Here is a 21,299-nt window from a genome sequence, read left to right on the forward strand (position 1 = left end):
AGTCTCGGCGCTCAGGAGGCAGAGGCAGGTAGACCTCTGTGAATTCAAAACCAGCCTGGTCTACAGAGTGAGGTCCAGGCCAGCCAGGGCTACACATGGAGGCCCTGCCTCAAAAAACAATAATAGCAACAAAACCAACAGCAAATCGGGTCAGGCAGCACTCGCTAACATTGCTTAGAAATTAATCATGTGACAGAGAAAATGCTAGCACTGTCGAGAGCCAGGGGACTTACACGTGTAGCAAAGCGACACAGCCAGTCATGAATTATTTCTTCCACAGAAATGGGCAGGGGGTGGCATTTTGGTATTTCAGAATGTGTGCTTAACTATCGTATTGCTTGTAAATGTTGCCATGACTAACAGTTTCTGCTCTGTTCCACTTCCTTGCTGCCAAAAAGTGATACTTGGTAAGTGATTAAAATGCCCCCACACACTTACACAACCTGTCAATCCTAATGATAAGTAGTTACGAGATGGAAATCACGTGAGCCGTACATGGCTAGTTTAACTAACTCACCCAGCTTTGAACTGAGCCTTTGCGCTTATGAGAAGGGTGTCAATGCTAGTTTTTTTTTTATAAGTTCTCTGCTAAGATTAACACAGCAAACATTCTTTGCATATTGCCTCTGAGACCCGTTGCTCATGTGGGGCGGTTTCACTTTTTTTAAGAATAAATACATTAACAACTCCCGGGTGAGGCTTAGGCTGAAGAAACAAACTTGCCATTTGGTGATGGGGGAAGGTGGGAACATTAGTCACTTTCAAGGCTGCTGTTTTCTTTTCCAAGTTTAATGTATTGAATGGTGATCCTTAAACATGGAACAATTTGCTAAGAAATCCCAATCTTAGTTTTGGAATGACCCGGTTCACTGAAGAGAGCTGACTGAGTTAATTAAAAGCATTCTCGGGTCATGTGTTTTCCATTTCCTAAACGTAGAGCAAAACGGGAAAGGTTTTTGTTTTTGTTTTTGTTTTTTGTTTTTTGTTTTTTTTTTTGGTAAAAAGAAAGCAAGAAACATAAGGTCAATCTTAACTTTTAGCAAGGTTATAATGAACGTATTTCATCCCAACTGCTGGGTTAAAATCTAATGTGCCTACCTTCCTAATCACAGAGGACACTGGGATGCAGTGATCACCCCCCTACAAAGTTAAGTTATTCACATTAAAGCACAATTAGTTTTAAGGCCCTAGTGTTGCGCCCAGCACGAAGGTGCATCCTAGGTAAATAATCCACAACTCGCAGAATGTTTTCTGCACCCTGGTTGGTAAGTCCAGAGGTGACAGTGAACCCGTCGTTCTGACCTCAGCCAAAAATCTTGAAATGAAGTGTGGCTCCAAATACCAGGAAGAAGTTTCGACGTAATTTCACAGCCAGCGCTGATACTTTAAAACCTGCAGTGCTTCGCGTGAAACAGGATAAACAAGTCCACTTTCTGCTGTTAAAGGCAAAAGTCCAAAACTAACTTGGATTAATGTAAGCCCTTTACTATAAACTCTCTTAGACTACTGAAACTAATGTCTCATCTCCGAAATATTCTCTACTGTCAATTTCAAATGTAGAATTATAATAGAGCTAAAAATTTCCCCTTGGGGTTTGAAATATAACTCAGTCAATCGAATTGTTGCCTAACATACACAAAGCCCGTGCTGCAGTCTCAGGACAACAGAAACCTAGCACAGCATTCAGGAGGTCAGAGCAGGAGAATCAGAAGTTCAAGGTCATTCTCAGCAGCATAGTGAGTTTGAGGCTAGCCTGGGTTACACAAGACCCTATCTCAATAAGTAAATAAATGTTTCCTCTCGCTATTAATGATGCACCTTCTGAGCTCTAAATTAGTGTTCAATATCTTACATTGAACCTAAAATAAGGCAAAATCGATGTGTGTCCTTTCTGACCAGCATATCAAAAAGGACCACCATCATGAGGGCCCACAGAACTTTCAGAGTCCTTGATCTGCTCAGAAACATGACTCCACAAGGCATCAAGACTCAGAGCCGGTGGGAAAATATTCTCATTGCCTACTGTCTCCCTAGTGTTTCAGTCTCGGTGTGCCCAGGGACTTCTAGCTTTATACCATGAGAATAATGCGGTCGCCATACACAAGCTTTCCTGTGGCTCTTGGACTAGAGACAACACTGATTCCCGTCTTTCCCCTCCATGGATGGTGGGAAGTTTGAATTCATTACTTTGCCTTAACTTTTTCACCCACATTGTGTTTTGTTCCAGGCCTCCAAGACCTGTAACGAGCATGAACGACACACTCTTCTCCCACTCGGTTCCCTCCTCAGGAAGTCCGTTCATCACTAGGAGGTCAGTTCCCAATCCTGTCAGAAACAACAATCCCTCTCTGAATACGTTTGATGACACTATAGTGGAAAAAAAATATTCTACTGTGTGAGAAATACATGCTGTTATTATCATTATTGGAAACAAGGCTGTAACTGCCCGTCACTTGTCCTCCGTTTCCCTCAGATGTACATAGGTAGAGGCCTGGGTTGGCTCTTGGGGTTTATGTAACTTCCAAAAACCTGCATTATAGCTTCCCCCACAGGAAGAATGTGGGGTAGGTATGCTTCAATTTTACTACTTATACATATACAAGGGTGTATTATTCTAGAGAATCTAAACTGACTCGTGAGTTAAGACTCCAGGCATAAATGAATACTCTCTGGATGACCTCTAGAGTTCCTAAGGCCAGGGCTAAAGACCAGACCTAGAATACAGTGCCCACACCAATAGTCCTATGGATCAAGAACTTTTCAAAGATGTAGTTATGTGTCTTGCCGTTTTGCACAAAATCCATTCCATGCGTTCAAGGAAGAGGCAACCTATGCGTTCCTCTGTTCCTTGGTAGTAGGAACACCCGAGGCTCAACAGGTGCTCTGGTTAATTTGATGAGATACCAAGATCAGCACCAGGGAGTTATTTGGTGAATACATGGAAAGTCTCAAAGGAAAGCAAGAAGAAAGATAGGAAAAATGACCAAGTGATTGAGCATAAGACCCCCACGGCCTTGCAGGATACCCACCCCACCCCCTTTTCCCTGCTAGGATGAGTAGGTGCCAACTTCACTCCACTATGTTCTATCACATTCTAGAGAAGGTTTAAATAAAAAAGACTTTTTAGTCCCACATCTAATTTTTCCCATGCATCCCTATATGTGCCCATCAGCTGGAACCTGAGATGAAAAAGCTCCCCTTTGTTACAATAAGCAGAACAAAGAGAATAAGCTGCTACAGTGTTTTCAATATATAAATTAAATCTGTCATAAATACAAACAGTGAAACATTTATCCCACAGAACATGTGCAGCAAAATAATGAGGTTTAGGCATTGGTAACTGCTTGTGACCATCCTGTTTCATAACGATCAACACATAAAGCCATCTTTTCTACAAGAAAAATCATACAGTCAATAGGAGACACAGACCTGTGCATCTATTTAGTGAAGGCTCGATGTGATGCTTAGAAAGATACTGTGTCTTTCAGGAAGCTCTGCATTCTGCAAATGCCACAGCAAGGCAGACCCCATCCTTACTGAAGGTCGTTTTATATCATTTCAGCTCAGACGGCGCTTATGGTGGATGCGTCTAGATGGATAACAGGACTTCCTGTACCCTAAAATATTCCTAGAACACTTTGAGCTTTTCTGCCTCCTCTATTAACCTAGAATCTGATTGCTTCCCTTTCATCCCATTTTCAGTCCTTTTGGCTTGTTCCCTATGAAGGACAGACTTGTATAAACGTGTGGATCTTATCACTGCGGAGATTGGACCTCAGTTTTTGTTTTTAGGGTGCTGCTCAATAAAGCTGTGTACACTGAACATCCATCCTCTCTGAGTGGGCCTCACTCTGTCCATGGGAGGTTTCATTGTCGCCACCCCTCAGGTCACATTCAGCCCCACAGCTGAACCTAAACCCAGAAAGCTGTATGCAAATCAGCTTAACCTTGGGGCGGGATCAGTAGCCCCCATTCTGAGCCTTTAAAAATAGCAGCCATTAAATGCTTGTTAGGAAGCTGATGTTTTCTACCCCAGAGTGAAAAACCTTAGTCTTCTAGTGGTGATGATGGCGGGTTTGCAACAGAATGCTGAGCCAGTCTCTCAGCTCGCCCTCTTCCTTGTTATTTTATAACTTTCGTAGCTTTGTGCTAGTACGAGGCGTGTGCACACCAAAAGTACCAAGCTGGCCCACGTATAGTTTGCAAGACCCTAGATGGTGATTTCTAAAACTCTTGAATTAAGGATCCTTGACGAAGTGAAGTGAATAAGGCAAGAACAAGGGCTTCTGGCTAGACCTTATTACAACTGAAAAGCCAAGGATTTAACAAGCTTTAAAATTCTCCTGTTCCACTGAGCCAGGGCCATTTTCAGGTCAAAGGAAAATAATCTGAATCCAGTAAAGAAGTGAGTGGTTTTGGAACCAGTTTCTTACTGCTCTGGCTTCCTTTCACCCACCTGGTGATTCTGAGATTGACTGCTCTCTGCTTTCTTTACCACAATTACACAAAGGTTGGTACAACTACATCATGCCAAAGGCATAGTTAAAGGTCCTCTTCCTTCTATAACTAGAGGCAGACTACTGAAACATGCCTAGAGCTGGGTCCTCTCTTCCCTCACATTCCAATGGCCTTTTGCAGTGGCAGACAGTCTTAGGAAAACGTCCACAGCTTTTCCTTTAGACTGAGCTGTCGGCTGGTGCTGTGACTTAGGAGTCTCAGGATCTGAGAACCATGGCAGAGTGTGAGTAACTAAAATCACTACAGTAAGACCTCACTACAAAGCCCTGGCATTGCCCCTCCACTCCTTTCAAAGCTGCCACTTGGATATTCGGAAGGTGTTGGGCTGTGCCTTTGATGACCCTTAGCATTCTAGAGATTTACCTCATGCAGATTGGAGCTCTGCTCCCACCACCCTCTGTTGTTCTTACCACCCTCTGTTGTTCTTACCACCCTCTGTTGTACCCCCTGTTCTTATACTCTTTTCCTACTAGATACTCAACTCACCCTTCCATTAGCTAAAGGAAGATGGGATTCTTAAAGGTGCTCACCAACAGTCCTGGGAAGACTTCAGGCATAATATCTGTGTGTTGTATGAACAAGCCTATCATCAGTGCTAGTTAGTACTTAGGTCAGAAGCAGGTTAAACAACAAAGTCATGGACCAGTTCATTTCGTTCATGTTGTAGTGCTCCATAAGATCAGCTTTCGCTTTTGGCAGCATACCTTCTTTGTAAAATCTAAAGGATCTGCCCAAATCCCTTCATAGTGTGTGAACAAGAGTTATCTACCTCTTTCCCATGTTAAATAAGCTGCTTTAATTATGGCCCATTTTCTTCCCTAGCCATGATGCCACTTAAAGGTACTAATGGCTAATTTCTTTTACTTTCAATATTAAGAGCATGGTTTAAGGATTTCACAAGTATTTTCACAGTTATAACTTCTAATGGGGCAAAAATATTCACAAAAAATAACCACTTTGGCTGTTACATATGGCATCTAGCCAGACCTTACCCTTCTTTAAATATTAGAAAATTGCTTATATAAATTATGTAGTGTTCTGAGTACAATCGAATATACTTATTTTCATTTTCCATTTCTTATTACTGACAATGCATGAAGCCCTTTAGAACCCGTGAGAAGGTCACCTACAGAGACACCCACTGTGTTAACACCCCAACCAGCTCCCAAGGCCTGACTCTTCCCAGTGGGACAGCCTTTATGTGACATTTCTCTTGCCTGGCTTGGTCATTTGGTTTCCTGGTTTATGTTTTCAGTTCAAAGGGGAAAAAAAAAACTAATTCCTTGTGTCTGTTTTCATTCTTTTCAAACAATTCACTCACCCAAAGATTTTTTAATGGTCCAGCTTTTAACCTGACTTAACAGGGTGAAACTATGTTATTGGCATTTGTGATTTGGTCTTTCAAAGTGGGGACAAAATTACCCTGGATTCAGCCTTTGCTTCTGAAAGGCTCTTCCACGGCTGATGTTGTCCAAAGATGGAACTCATCCACTTTCATTAGCAAAATCAGGCAAACTCACCACTCAATACCTGGCACTGCCTTGACAACCTTTGCAGGATCCTCACAATTCCTATGTATGCTACATGAAATCCTATAAATAAAACAACCACACTCCATGTATAATTTTTATTTCAATTCATTTATAAGCTAAGATTTATAAGTCTTCAAAGTTTTGATTTCCATATAAACATGTTAGCACATGATTAAAAAGCTAGAACTAGCAGTCTTCAAACCAAGTTCTAACATCCATATTAATGTGTTAGTGCATAATTAAAACCGTGGTCTTCCCACTTCATTGACCTTTCTTCTCTTTCTGGGATGTTTTAGTTATGTTTGCACACATTCTTTACATAAAAGACTTTTCTGTAGACTCTCTCGACAAACACAATTGATACAACGTGATGATAACTAATGTGAAGAAGGAAAATTGGCCTCAGAACTCAGAACTATGATGCCTTTTAAGACATCTTGGTGTTTATGACAGCCTGAATTGATGGTTACTTAATTTTTTTAAGATGTGTTTATTTTCTATTTCATTCATGCATATATGTGTGTGCCTGTATGAGTTTATATGCACCACATGCCTGCAGATGCCCACGGAGGCAAAATGAGGGCATAAGATCCCCTGAAACTGTGGTTACACTCTATTGTGAGCTACTAGGTGGGTGCTGGGAACTAAATCCAGCTTGTTGGCATGAGCAGTAAAAGCTCTTAACTACTGAGCTTTCTGCACATCCCTAACCCATTTTTATGCATAATTTTGATTTGCATATTACCAGAGTTTTATATTCCTGTCTGCGATGTTGAAATGTAAGAAAGTACAATAGAATGTTTCAAGAAACTTTTTTCACTAAAGTTATGAGAGGGCTCTTATTACTGAGTTTGTCAGTTTGACGACCTCGTCACTATTGAATAAATTTCTGAGAAGTAGTTTTTTACTCTTGAAATCTCTTGAAGAAGGAGCCGACCTCACAAGCATTCTTCACAGTCCATCCATTATTTAAGAATCCATAGAAACTGGATTTGTGCTTGTTTTTTTTTAAATCTACAATGATTAAAATGTTGTTTTCCTTTTAACCACTGTGATATTAAATATTCTACATTCAATGAGATCAAATACAATTCTTTGATATCATGTTAAATAAGGGGAAAACAGATTTTCTTGGTCAGGGTTTAATAAAGTATTCCAGCAAAAACAGAATTGTTTTAAAACACAAATTTCAGCAAAATTCAATGAGAATTTTCGTAGAATTCACCATAAGACACCCCCAAATATTCTTTCATTAAAGAAAAAATCATGACATCAGCTGTCAACCTTCAAAACTAGCAGTAGAATTTTAACTACATATGAAATATCTTGAAAGTGATCCTCAAAACCCCATTAATTGTCTCTACTGGTTCTTTGTTTTAAATCTTGCATTCAACATCAGAAGACATGTCTGAATAATTTAATAAGGCCTTGGTTTAAGGAGTTATTGCTATAATTTCTGATATTCCTTGCTTGTTGAACTCATTCTGCATGGAAGAGAAGCGGCAGATATTTCTCACAGTTTAGTGAATGGTTTGTGGAATCTGAGATCTGTTACAGATACATCTACTCTCAGCTAGAGAAAATGGTTGGAAAACACTGAGAAGAAGGAAGAAAACTGTGATTACTGGATAAGGAGCATTTGTTGAGTTGCTTCAGGGGGCAATGGTTAGAAAGCTGTTTTGGTGAAATAATGGAACATCACAGGAAGTACCAACTATAATGAGTTTAGGTGTTTATTGGCCATAGTGGGAAGCTCCTTGGAGCTTAGGGGACAAAAATCAATATCCTGAGAAACATCATTATTTCCCTATGGTCATCTACGACATTAATGTATCAGTTTTAAAGTTATAGTTATCTGTTGTGGGCATTGTAACAATCATTAATAATAATGTATATAATATTTTTAAATTGCTGGAAGAGTAGATTTTAAATATTACAGATACACAAAGTAAGAATTTAAAATGCGACTATGCTAACTTGTAACAGGCTTTCTTTTGGGCCACCAACCATCTCCCAAATCATGACACAGTGACTTATTATTAGTTATGAATGCTTGGTGATTTCTTGCTAGCTCTTATAACAACCTGTTCCTCTTTGTCTTCTTTTTGCCTCCAGTATTTTACCTTTCTTTTGTTCTGTATGTCCTACCTGTTTGCCCCATGTCCAGCTGATTGACCCTGGGCATCTCCCTCTCTTTCTCCCGCATTCTCTTCTCTCTGACTTTTTCTTTCTGCCCACCAGCCCCACTTAGCCCTCTACTGTCTAGCTGTTGGCCGTTCAGTTTTTTATTAGACCAATCAGGTGCCTTAGGCAGGCACGGTGAAACAAATGTAACATATCTTTATATAATTAAACAAATGCAGCACAAACAAATGTAACACGTCTTTAAATCATTGACAAAGGCAGCAGAAACAAATGTAACACCCCTTCACATAGTTAAAGTAGTATTCCGCAGCATAAACAAATGTAACTCGTCTTTGTCTGGTGAAAATAATATTCCACAACACTAATTAGCTTGATTTAATAATTTTACAATATTCACACACATCAAAACATCTACCCCTTTTTGTGATTTATTTTTAAAACTAATTATATGTGTGTGCAGTTGTGCTTTTCAAACATGGCAATACTTAAAAGAAAGGATGCTCTCCTAATAGGCTAGGTGAAAGTGTCATAACTGTGACAAGCAAGATTATCTGCTAGACTCTTAAAGAATAAAATCTGACTTAAATGTACCAGAGATTTTACTATCTAAGAGATAGTTGCTATATAGTATTGTAAACCATACAATTTGATCTTAATTGTAATGTACATAATTCTGATGTGCTATCCATACATTCATTTCTGCAGAGGGTCCAGCCTTCTGCAGGTCAGAGATGCTGGAAACAAGATGTAGAGTCAGAGAGGAAAACACACGGGCTTCTTTCTGAGGGACGGAAGTTTCACTTCTCTTTCGTTGTTCTTCCTGTTGCTCTGTCTATTATTTTCTGTACCCCGATGTTTCCCTTCTTTCTCTTTCCTGATGACCCTTTCTACCTCCCATTCTACATCTTTCCTAGTGTTTTCCTTCTAACGTCTTTAGTTTTCCCCTTACAGCTTATGTATCTCAGCAAAACCTTTCAAGCAATCTAAAAATTACAACGTGGTTACATTCTGTTTTTCAAGTGAATGATTACAATGAATACATGCAAAAAAACAACATGTTTTCCATATCCCTTATGTGACTAAACATGTTTCGTATTGCAGGTGAAAAATAAATTACCCCTAAAACCCACATACATTCATATCCAAGCAATGTATTACAGATTACACAGTGTAAGCAAGCAATGTATTTTTCTCAGCCAGTCCTTTTACTGGAAAGCTGCTTTTTTGCTTTCTTTGTAAAGAAAGGGTCAATTATTTTATTATTTATCTTAAGTGGTAATATTATTAAAAAATCTTAAAAGAATCACAAATCTAAACTTTTATTTATGAAAAAAAATCAGTCAGCTCTACTTTAAATTCTCAAAGTGCATACCCACACATCAACCGTTTTTCTATATCAAGAAGCTGAGGGTAGAAATGGGTACAGGGAATTAGTTATTAGCCAGCAATAGCCAGGCCTTCATTGCTTTGTTCCCTGACCTCAATGAGTCCCTCACTTAACTATTCAAAGTGTACCCTTCTAAACTTTAAATTGTTCCTCAAGATTTCTACCTCAAAGCTATTAACAAAATCATCTCAACCTAGTCTTCCTAACAATCTACATGTCTAAATTCTTTCTAAACAGGTGGTGGTTACATCACTAATCTGCTCCAGCAGCAATGATGGGGAAAAGTCCATGATAATTATTTTAAGTACCACTAACACTGCCCAGTGAGGGGTTAAAATTTTCATACAACCCATAGATATGAGGAATGCGGTGACCGGGAAGGCAACAATCAGAGCTGTGGGCTCAGCAACAGCATGAGGTCCTCAGGGCACACAGTCCTTGGGGCTTTGCCTCTCCAATGCTCACTCAGCGGTATGGCTTTGCCAACCACCCAGCCATGTTCCATGAGTGCCAATACTAACTGTTGCTCCTCTCACACAGCCCCCAACAAATTTCTATGTTTTTTATCATTTCACTATGACAGCTTATGTGACTTTAATTATTTTGTAATATCTTGTATGTGATATACATCTATGATATATCTGTTCTATATGTACCTGATTATAGATGTGACTTAGAACTTCCTGGAAATTTGTGGCATCCAATAGTTTAGATCCCAATTGTTAAATATTTGTATCTAGAACAGTCTGGTGATAGTTGCATCTTGTAAACATAGATAGTTAATTTTGTATTTTCCACAAATGTGAGAACTTAGTGACACACTGACATGTAGACTACATTACAAAGGTTGACTTTTAATAAAAACCATATTAAAACCTTAAAAATTGTCATTTAAAATAGTAAACAAAAAATTTCTTCTTAATAATGTAAAATATCAAAAATCACTTTAATCTATTCATTAGATAGCTATTAATGACTACAGAAAATATCAGCATTATTAAAATTGCTCCAAAGTGTATTTATTTTTATCTGAAACTTTGCTTTGTAGCTTCATAGCCAAGACCAGGTAACTTACGTCACTGATAACAGTGAAATACATCTGGTATGACAGCTGTCTTTCGGTAATGCTCACATCTGTATTAAAATGTGACTGAAGAATTTAGGGACAATCAAAAAGCATTTTTCTAAGATTGATTTTATTTTTAATTATGCGTGTGGGTATGTGCCACGTATGAACATCTCCACGAGAGTGCTGGTGCCCAGAGAAACTAGAGGAACCAGCTGCCCTAGAGCTACAGTCACAGACAGCTGTGAGCCACCTGATAGGAGCATTGGGAACAAAACCTGGGTCCTCTGAAAAAGCCGCACATGCTTTTAACAGTGGAGCTATCTCTGCAGCCTGAAGCCAAGCCAACCTCTTAAGAGACATCTAAACCCCGGCAGGGCTTTATGAAGTATTGGGCCATTTCCTTCACACCCCGGAATAAATGTTAGCTGGATTCTAATGATGTCAGTCACGTGCAATATAAGTGTTCCTTGTTAAGTAAATAACTGAGGTCAAGTCTGAGGTCATGGTAGCTATTGTGGCTCTCAAATGCTTCTCTTCTCTTAGATAAACTCTATGGAAATCTGGAGACATCTCGAGCTTTTCAAAATCCTAAGCTATCTATACACATAGAGTGTGGAGCTAGACTAGGGCGTGTCTGATGCCAGTTTCTAGTCTCGCTGCGTCGCTGTGTTTACGCTCTTCTTGGCTTTCCCATCTTATTAACTAGCTCTCCTCCCAAGGACAGTGAAGTAGAACAGAACAAAATGCTGGCTAGGGCTGCTCCAGCCTTTCTGAAGGGCAAAGGGTAAGTTCAAGCCAGAGTGTGCTGGGATCCTCGATTAACTCAACTAAAGATGGTGGGTTTTTGTTGTTGTAAGTGGTTTGCATGTGAAAGACGATTTGACCTAGAATAGTGGCTGTCCTATTACTCACTAATGGCACCAAATCATTATTCCAAGAAAACACACTTGTGTTTTTACTTTCTCTACTTCCCTTTTTCTTTTATCTTTATGTTACATGACTAACACAACTCCCCGGAAGATATTTGGTCTTTGCTGTGACATGTTTTGATGTGTTTTTCATGCTGAAAAGCTCCTTGGTCTTTGTGGTTAAAGATCTGTTTTCTAAACATTACTCAGCGTGTTGAAAGTTAATAGAATGAAGTAGCAGATTGCCTTGCCTGGTTTTGCTGGGATTTCTGGTAGAACATCACATGGTAGTCTCCCTTTACCTGCTTGGTTTTCTGAGTGCTTTTCCTACCACAGACTCACTCCTATTGTGTCTTTATTTCTGTTCACCTCTCTTAATTCTTCTTTCCTCCTCCCCTCTTTTAGGATACAGTACAGCCTGAATGTGGCAGACAGGCTAGCTGATGAACATGTTCTCATTGGGTTGTATGTCAACATGCTCCGGAACAACCCATCATGGTTAGTGCAACATGGTTAGGCTTAGCTGCCAGCCTGTCCTTCCAGAGAGGAACAGCCTGAGTTACTGACAAGCAGTCTTGGCAAGGGGTTAGAGTCCTACAAGGCAAAGGTGAACCAGGAACTTTTCACCTAGTTCAATTAAACAAGTCTTTTGTGGTGCTGTTCTGAATACATCCCAGCCCTGCATCACAGAGTTCTCATCCTTGCTCTGTCTTAGCTAAAGTGAGAACTGGTGTGAACAGGGTCGATGATAACCATCACCATGTAGTAATCACAGGAATCAGAGGCCCACCAGAAGGTTCTAGTCCAAGTGTCACGTTACTGCAAGAGGGAGGTGGTTCTTACTTCAAGGGTATGAAGCTGATCTGAGAAACAATGCTTTATGCATTTCAGATAGAAGCAAAACATCAGAAACCAGCAATCATTTAGCAATGATAGCATGGGAGAAATTGTCTTTTAACAGTTCTCTTACTGACAAATATATCAGAGTAGCCATCCTGATGAAGCCTGCTTTCAGGTCACAGGAAATGTAACGTCCAGTGTTTGCATGAATCTAGTGTTAAGATCAAAGTTTTTGCAAAGCTTTTTTCTCTTTTAATTGTGATATGAGAGACTGATTAAAGTTATTTATCTTAAATAAATATTCATTTGAAATTTGAATGAAAGTCAAAGCAGACTATATTCTTATTGCATGTATGTTCCAATTTGGTTTAGACTACCATTACAAATGTAATTATTCAACAAATTTTTTACAAACATGTTAAAAATTCCAATTTTGTTTGAACTGAGAACCTGTAGGTTTTGTGGTGTTATAATTATTAAGAGAAGTGATGGGTTCCGTCCCCATAACTTGGTTTACACATCCAGTACAGCAGCTCCTTTACCTTTTCTTTGTTGCAAGGCTTCTGTTTTCGTGTCTCTTCCTATCGCTGTGCCCAAATACCTGCCCAAAACAGCAATTTATTTTAGCTCACTGTTTCAGAGAATGTAGTCTATGCTCACTTGGAACCATGTTGCTGGGCCCATTGTGAGACAAAATAGCATGGTGGCACATAGTATGCAGACAAATGGGAACACAGGAAGGGGTCTGCATAAGGTAAAGATCCCATGGACCATCTACTAGTGGTCTAGCCCCTCCAACTAGGCACCACCCCCTGCCTTTCATCACTTCCCAACAATGACATCTTATGAATCCATCAAGGGTTAATCCATTCATTGTTTCAAAGTGTCTAGAATCTAGCTGCCTCTGTATCCTAACAGATACATCCAAGTGTCCTTCTCTGCTCTTCTGGGCATCTCTTAATGCAGTCAATTTGGTAGTCAAAATTGACTGTCTTAAGAGGGGAACCAGATGGAAAGAAGGGGTCATTAGGAGGGGGGAAGGTGAGAAGAGATAGGGTACAGTGAATGTGTGACCACAAAACACTGAATGAGAAGGTCACAATTTAGTAATCTTAATTATGACTGTGTCTATCAGTCACACAACAGACACACTCTGTGCTATGGCTCTCACCACTCTGTCATTGGACTGTGTTTCTAGAACATTCTCCTCCCATGGTTGTTTGAAAACTTCATTCCTATTGCTGTTTCTGATTCCTCAGACTGTTTTGGGGGGATTGGTACATGAGAGAATTCTATAACTGATGAACTAGTAGACATTATTTGTGTCAATGGGTATATATAATGAGCATGTTAGCTTGTAGTGTATATATATATATACATATATATATACACACAGCTGCCACACTGGTTTAATTTCATCCTATCTTCTACTCCTTGAAGATTCAAAACTTGAATCTCCACCTTGCTCAAATTTCCCAAGCCTCTCAATTCAGCAGTGTCTCCTCTTTCCTTATTCAGTCTCTCAGAGCTATGTATTACTTCAATCTTATTTACAACAAAGATAATATCCCAATGCTACCCAGGGACTGAAAAACCAAAACTTAATAATGAATTACTTTTTAATAATTTAAATACCATCAGTATGGAGCCAATGAGAATACAGTAACGATGACGTCACCCTGTCCTCACCTGAGTAATTCTAGGCAAGCCTCAACCACTTCCACCTCATTCCTTTGGCCTCTTCTTTATGAAGGTTGCAACAAAGAAATCTCCAAAGGGAAAAGCTTAGAATTTGTAACTTCCCTCATTTTCCCTACTCAAGCGATTAATCTTATTGACCGTCTGGTCACTTTAGACCATAGGAGCTGTCCAGCAAAAACACCTTACATCTGCTTGGGGAAAGTCAGGAGGGGTTTGCATGATATAAAGCAGGCCATAAGGCTTGACCAGTGAGGCAGACTCTGGGAATCGCTGCCTCCATGTTAAAGTTTGTGTCCTTATGAAGCAACAACGTCTTCAGATTGCTCATATCTTCCTCCTTTTCATTTGCATTTGGTCAGGAGTTAGTATCGTAAGATGCTGGCGCCTGTGGTGATAATAGCGGTGAGACAAGGATCGCTCACCGGTGCAGCCAGAACCCTTTGCCCTCCGTTATGGTAGGCTAGAATGCTGTGTGATAACAGGTAGTAGCACTTGCCTCGTGGTATCTTCCCTGTCAAGCTCTATTTACATGGCTACTCCTCATCCTGAAGGTAAGCCCACAGAGTACATAGACTCATTCCCATTAAAAGTAAGATGTCATTTTAGGGATATTATCCCTTCTCCCCCATCACACGACTGCTTGCTAAGTAGCAAGCAGAGATTTTAAACCTTGTCCATCCCAGTCCATAACCACTATGCTGCATCGCTTCTTACAAACCCTAGTCAACAATAGTCCTCCAGACAGCTCCCATGGAGAGCACCTCCATCTAGCTGACAGCCTCCATGTGCCTGCTTACCCAATCTGCATTTCTTACTATACTATTTTACTGATAATAAAATATAGTTCACACCCCTTGCTCGTCTCTGCAAGGAGTGAACTCACCAGGGCAATATAGAAGAGTTCACCCTGGTAGTGAGGATAAGGGAGATCTGGCAGACTGACCAACCCTGCAACCACCCAGGCCCAGAACGAAAGTTGCAAGTTAGCTCACCCCAACATCCACCCCATCTGTGATCTGCTGGAGCGCATGAAGGGACCAGTACTGCAGACCCAAAGCTGCAGGATCTTCACAACACAGGGCAACAGCAGGATAACCAAGAGAGTCACAGTGAGAACCCAGCATTGATAGAGTAGCAGAAACCAGAGGCTTCAAACCAGACCAATGACTCTGTACAATGAACTCCTGCCAGTAAACATGTATGGACAAAAGGGTTTATTGTGTGATTCACTGTCTCACTACAGATTCCATGATGAGACTGATTTTCCCTTCTCTCTCCCTTTTTTCCTCTTAAATTTTCATTTATTTATTTGGTGGGGGTGCTGCACGGGCAGGGTGTGAATGTGAAGGGACTGGAATGATACAATGAATAAATAGAAAGAAAGAGAGAGAGAGAGAAAATGTGAGCTTAATGCAAGATGTAAAGTGTGATCCGGGTTGAATGCTGGTGAGGGCTTGCACTCAGTCTTCTGACTCAGGAGCCCTTCCTCTCTCCACCCTTACTGAGAAGAAAGGAGCCCTATATCAATTACATAACACAGGGGAAACTGGCTTGCTCATAAATACTCTGCTTCCAAGTTAAAGAAATTCTTAAGCCAAATAAGTAAATGGCAACTCAATGAAAATGCCTAGCTGTAGAAGGATGTTTTTGGGGGGACGGGGGTACCAGCTAACAAAAAAAATGACATGGAGACTTATTAATTATAAAATTTCAGCCTATAGCCTAGGCTTGTCCCATTAGGTCTTATACTGAAATTAACCCCTTTCTGTTCATCTCTGTGTTATCAGTGGCTCGTGGCTTTTATCTCTGATTCTCATGACTTTTATCTCTTGCTACCTCTGGATGGCAACTTCCCCTTTCTTCTTCTCTGAGATCTTTCTGTCCCCAGAAGTCTCACCTAAGCTCTTCCTGTTTAGTTACTGGCCATTCGGCTCTTTATTAAACCAGTCACAGTGACACATCTTCACACAGTGTTGTAGTGAGGAGGTGAGCAGGCCTGTTTTTGTCCTGCCCTGTTCCTGCATAGCTAGCTTTACACCCAAAATTGTATTCATTTAAACACTGCCTGGCCCATTAGTTCCAGCCTCTTACTGGCTAACTCTCACATATTGCTTAACCCATTTCTAATAATGTGTGTAGCACCATGAGGTGGTGGATTACCAGGAAAGATTCAGCATGTCTGACCTGGTGGCTGGCTCCATGGCGTCTGACCGACTCTGGTTCTTTCTCCCAGCATTCTGTTCTGTCTACTCCACCCACCTAAGTGCTGGCCTATCAAAAGGCCAAGGCAGTTTCTTTATTAACCAATGAAAGTAACACATAGACAGATGACCCTCCTACATCACAGTGTGAAGGAATACTCCACAACACAGGATGCCTTCCTGATTGTTTTTAGCACTGTGTGGTTTATAAGGGCCTTCTCCAGTGAGAGAGGATGAGTCTCACAAGGAAACACACTGAGACCTTGTACTCTCTTCCCTCTCTAAAGCTTACCAACTACCAGCACATACCAGTGATTTATGGAAAATATCTCTGGCAGGCAGAACAAAAGATTGAAAACAAATCCGGGACTTCTGCCTCTACCCACAATTGCATCCTATACACCTATTGTTTGGATGGCTTAGCATGTCACTCAGAACTCTATAAGGGAAAGTTATGGTGGCCTATATCTCTAACCCCAGAGCTGGGAGCTAGAGCCTGGAGAATCCTGGAAGGAATGGTGGTGGGCTCTAACCAGGTTCAGTGAGGGACTCTGCAAAAAACATAGCAAAAGGCCGTCAACTGGAACTTGTGTCCCGATCAGATACTGCCTCTTGATTAGATTCCTGGTCCCCTCTAACAAAGTTACAAGTGGCTTGTTCTTCTTCTTGAGTACCAGAATTGTACATTATACTACAAGTAGATTTATTGCCTACTGCCTTTGTAATGCAGCTGATTTTAAATCATCTCCCAGGGCTGAGAATGTAGCTTAGTTGGCAGAGTGCTTGCCTAGCATGCATGCATCTTCAGGGTTGATCCTCAACATTACATACACTAGACATAACGACGTGATAGTCCTAATGCCCCCCAGAAGTGGAGACAGAAGGATCAGAGGTTCAAGGCCATGCTTAGCCTATCAGTGAGTTTGAGACCAGCCTGGGCTACCTGAGACCTTGTCTCAAGAAAAATAGAGCAATAAAATAAAAAAAAGTTTCACAATATATTATGCTGTGGGAACCTCTTCTTGAAGGGTACCAGTCATGTGAAATTAGCACCTCTGGCTTATGACTTTATGTAACTTTAAATGTTTCTTTAAAGGGCTTGTCTATAAAGGTAGCCATAGTCTAAAATTAGTAGGGTATTGGGGCTATAATAAATAAATTCAGAAGAAGATGCAATTCACTCCATAACATACTCCAACCCAGAACCCAATTACCCTATATGTCTATTTTTAATGTGTAGGCTAAAGCATGATTGATATAACTTTGTTTATAACTTACAAGTTGTGAAGTTAGGGTCTTAATAAAGGAGTTAGGATACATTCTTAAGAGAGGCCACTGTGACAATTTCTATTGCTATAATATAATAATATTGTTTCAGAAATTCCTGCCTTTTCTTTGCAAACCACTCATTCAAAAGCCCTGAGAATAAACTTCAAAGCTTAGCTCTTTCCCTCCCCATTCATTAGTCATATGAAAATACTGCCCAGGCCCTAGGATTGCTTCGTTCTTTTCTACCTCAACTCTCCTATGCTCACTGTCTTCCACTTTCTTCGACAGTACTGTCTATCCATAACATTTTGTTCTCATCTACTGGGAAAATATAGGATAAAATCTGATTTAAAAAAAAAAAAAACACCAGCAGCAAGAACAAAAATCTTTCAGGCTGGTGAGATAGTTCAGCTGGTAGAAGTACTTGCCACCCAACTTGATGACCTGAGTTTGATCCCAGGAATCCACTTGGTGTAAGGAGAGAACTGACTTCAACAAATTGTCTTGTGATCTTCATGTGTGTGCTGCAGCATGTATGTGGACACACTTGCATACAAAGACACACGTAGACACACACACATGCACATACATAATCTTCTACTTAGGAGTTATAATACTTCTTGGTATATAACCCATTAACTGCTTACATTTTGATAGAAGAACAGCACATCAGTCTTGATAACCATCTGTAGTGTCTTTATCCAAACAAATAGAAAAGAAAAGCCTATTCAGAGAGAAATGAAGTATTTCTTCTAAGAATTACATCATGGTTTTCACTGACTGCCCCACTCTGGAAGTCAGGCCCACCCATGCCCAAAAGTACCAAAGAAATGAAACAGATCTGAGTTCCCAGAAATCTCTGCAAAACTTCAGTTTAGTAAGCCCTGACTGGGTGTCAACCGAGATCCCAGGAAAGCCATCTGAAATCCCTTGTAAAAGACTCTGATTGTGCTTTTAAGGTAGAAATTGAAGACCTTTCAAAATAATGGCTCCTTCCACTCCAGAATGCAGCCAGCAGAGCAGTACTGCCCATTTTAGTACAGCGACATCTTGTAGGTTACTGACTGTAGTCTTCAAATGAACAGTTAGCAGTAGAGAAGGTGCTAGGGTTGGTATTTATTTTAATGATCTACGGGCTATTTATCATTTATTTTCAACTGTATGTAACTGAGGTCTTGTAAAACTGGAATTTATCAGAGGAGCATCCCATTCACCGGTGTGTAATTTGAACATTCTGAAAGGCTCGTGCAGGCTCATGTATCATTTGTATGCAGAACCAAGTAATGTATCACCCCAGTGCTCATTTACACCATGTTGGGAGAAGAAAGGCCCGGGGTATGAGTTATTGCTTGGGAGACAGAATCTCATATCTTTATGGCTTACATTGCCAGGAGGCTTTTTTATATAACCTTCATACTTTATTTGCTTGCAGGTCATTCATAATAAGAAAAAATACTTTTACCATGAAGTTTTTTATCAAGGATTTTTTATTACATTTTTATCAAAGCACTCACATGCGTTCATGACAAAGTCATTTTCAAGCACTGAGATGGATGGTCGTCTTGAGCTCAGAACACTGGGTACTTTAACCTGCACAAACTTTGTTGAATTAGGCAGCTACCCTCTAACACACCAGTCAGAAATGACAGATATGTTAAAATCAAACTAAATGCTCTATTGATAGGTTTGGCGTTTATCTAAAGCAAAGACAGGGTAACTTTTCCTTTCTCTTGAAGTTGTAAGAAGAAACGCGGCCATCTGAGTCCTACATAATGCAGATATTACTTATAGGCACACATCTGCTTTCAAGCATTAGCTTTCCATAAGTCATTCTGGCTTATTCTGTTAAAATTTATGTTCAGTCAGCATTGTGATTGATATTATACATCATATAAATTCTGCATTCTAGAATTTCTTGTGTCAAGAAAATGCCTGTAAAATATCGAACAGTCAAATGTTCATAAAATAGTATATTTTATATGGTTTAAATATAGTCCTTATTTCTGGTATGCAGATGATTTATTTAAATTGTTAGGTTTTCTAGATTGTTCTGCTCAGAGATCTTCTAAAACCAGAAGTATCATATTCGGAAACTTCATTAAAAATGCAGATTCTCGGTTATACCCCCCAAACTTTGACCACTCCCACCCCAAACCTTAGCCACTCCCACCCCAAACCTTACCACTCCCACCCCCAAAACTTAACCAGCCCCACCCCAAACCTTAGCCACTCCCACCCTCAAATCTTAGCCAGTCCCACCAACCCCAGAAGAGAGCTCAGATAGTAAAGTTTCACATCACCAAGCTGCCAATTTCTTCTGTTCATTAACGTCAGTAAGTGAAGACCGAAGCAAAGAGAGGAGATTACATAAGGCAGTGAGTGCCAACAGGCAGGAGTCACTGGATCAACAACGATACAACTGGGTCTTTGTCCTTCCTGCTCCCTTCCATATTTCTAATGTTGCCACCTTTTGACATGAGCTGTTTGTAAAATGAAATTAAAATGTTAAAACAATAAAATTAAATTAAAGAGAAAGTATTCTTATATCTGAAACATCAAAAATGTCACATCACTTCTCATAGGAGCCATTATTATTATTATTATTATTATTATTATATTATTTAATTGATATTTTACATACCAATCCCAGTTCCCACTCCCTCCACCTCTCTTCCCACACACACTGCCCCCACATCCACTCCTCAGAGAGGGTAAAGCTTCCCATGGGGAGTCAGCAAAGTCTAGCACATTGCTTTGAGGCAGGACCAAGGCCCTCCCCCACTATATCTATACGGAGCAAGGTATCCCTCCAAAGAGAATGGGCTCATAGACGCCTTCTCAATAAGATAATTGAACTGACTGGGCAAAGGACTTACTATTGATCTTCCCAGCCACATACTGGATCATGAACCCAAGTTGAAGATCATTAATCTAAGAGAGATTTGAGAGTTTGAAAAATCTTTGTCATTGAAGTGGCCAAAGCCCCTAGCAGGGATAGGAATACATCAGACTCCCAGGGGCCTAACAGTCTCCTGTTCGCTTTGTTCTCTATAGTATGCTTGAGAGTTCAAACCGGCTTGATGAAGAACACAGGCTGATCGCCAGGTATGCGGCACGCCTGGCAGCAGAGTCCTCCTCATCCGTAAGTAGAACGAAAGGGCAGCCCTGTTGGCCTCCAGCATCACTGAATTTCAAAAGCCCCAGTCCATTGTTATCATTAAACCTGGTGCTAATTAACAAGAAAACTGGTGCTTTTTTTTCTTGTTCTCCTCTTTGTTGCCATAATTATGATGTCTTGATAATTAATTCTCAGCTTTAAAAATATGCTAGCCTAAGGAACCAAGCCTCTGCAATAGTGTGGCATGCCCAACTGGAAGCCCCACTCCTCCCTCCTCCCCTTTACCCAGCCTTGCTCCCAGATGTGAGAACCTGAGGAAGGGCTGTTTGTTTTCCGTTGTGCAGCTGTACAGAAGATCTGCAGAAGAGTTTGCTCTTAGAATGAAGAGCAGTTTAATTTTCTGTTCTTGTCCCCGCCCCACCCTTCTCTGCATACCTATGACTTTATCTGACATGTGAATTAACATTCCTCATATTAAATAATGCCAACTCTGTGTTTTTCAGCAGCCAACTCAGCAGAGGAGTGCTCCCGACATCTCCTTCACCATCGATTCAAATAAACAGCAAAGGCAGCTGATTGCAGAGCTAGAAAACAAGAACAGGTAGGGCTTG

At 40.4% G+C, this 21,299-nt stretch overlaps 1 protein-coding gene across 10 annotated transcripts in view; it reads left to right on the plus strand.

Annotated features, from left to right (window-relative positions):
- Dtna (dystrobrevin alpha) overlaps positions 1-21,299 on the plus strand; it is a 370,950-nt gene that overhangs the window by 311,054 nt on the left and 38,597 nt on the right. For 3 of the 10 annotated variants that reach the window (XM_026783428.1, XM_026783425.1, XM_026783430.1), the window contains exons 11-14: positions 399-407; positions 2,228-2,311; positions 20,625-20,712; positions 21,192-21,289. In XM_026783428.1, the coding sequence (XP_026639229.1) occupies positions 399-407; positions 2,228-2,311; positions 20,625-20,712; positions 21,192-21,289 (279 nt within the window). Of the gene's footprint in view, positions 1-398; positions 408-2,227; positions 2,312-3,562; positions 3,830-11,357; positions 11,436-11,964; positions 12,058-20,624; positions 20,713-21,191; positions 21,290-21,299 lie in introns of those variants that run through there. The other 7 variants (XM_026783429.1, XM_026783426.1, XM_026783431.1 and 4 more) reach the window with 5 other exon arrangements.

The sequence above is a fragment of the Microtus ochrogaster genome, chromosome 18 (assembly GCF_000317375.1).
Source record: "Microtus ochrogaster isolate Prairie Vole_2 chromosome 18, MicOch1.0, whole genome shotgun sequence".
Classification (NCBI taxonomy): Eukaryota; Metazoa; Chordata; class Mammalia; order Rodentia; family Cricetidae; genus Microtus; species Microtus ochrogaster.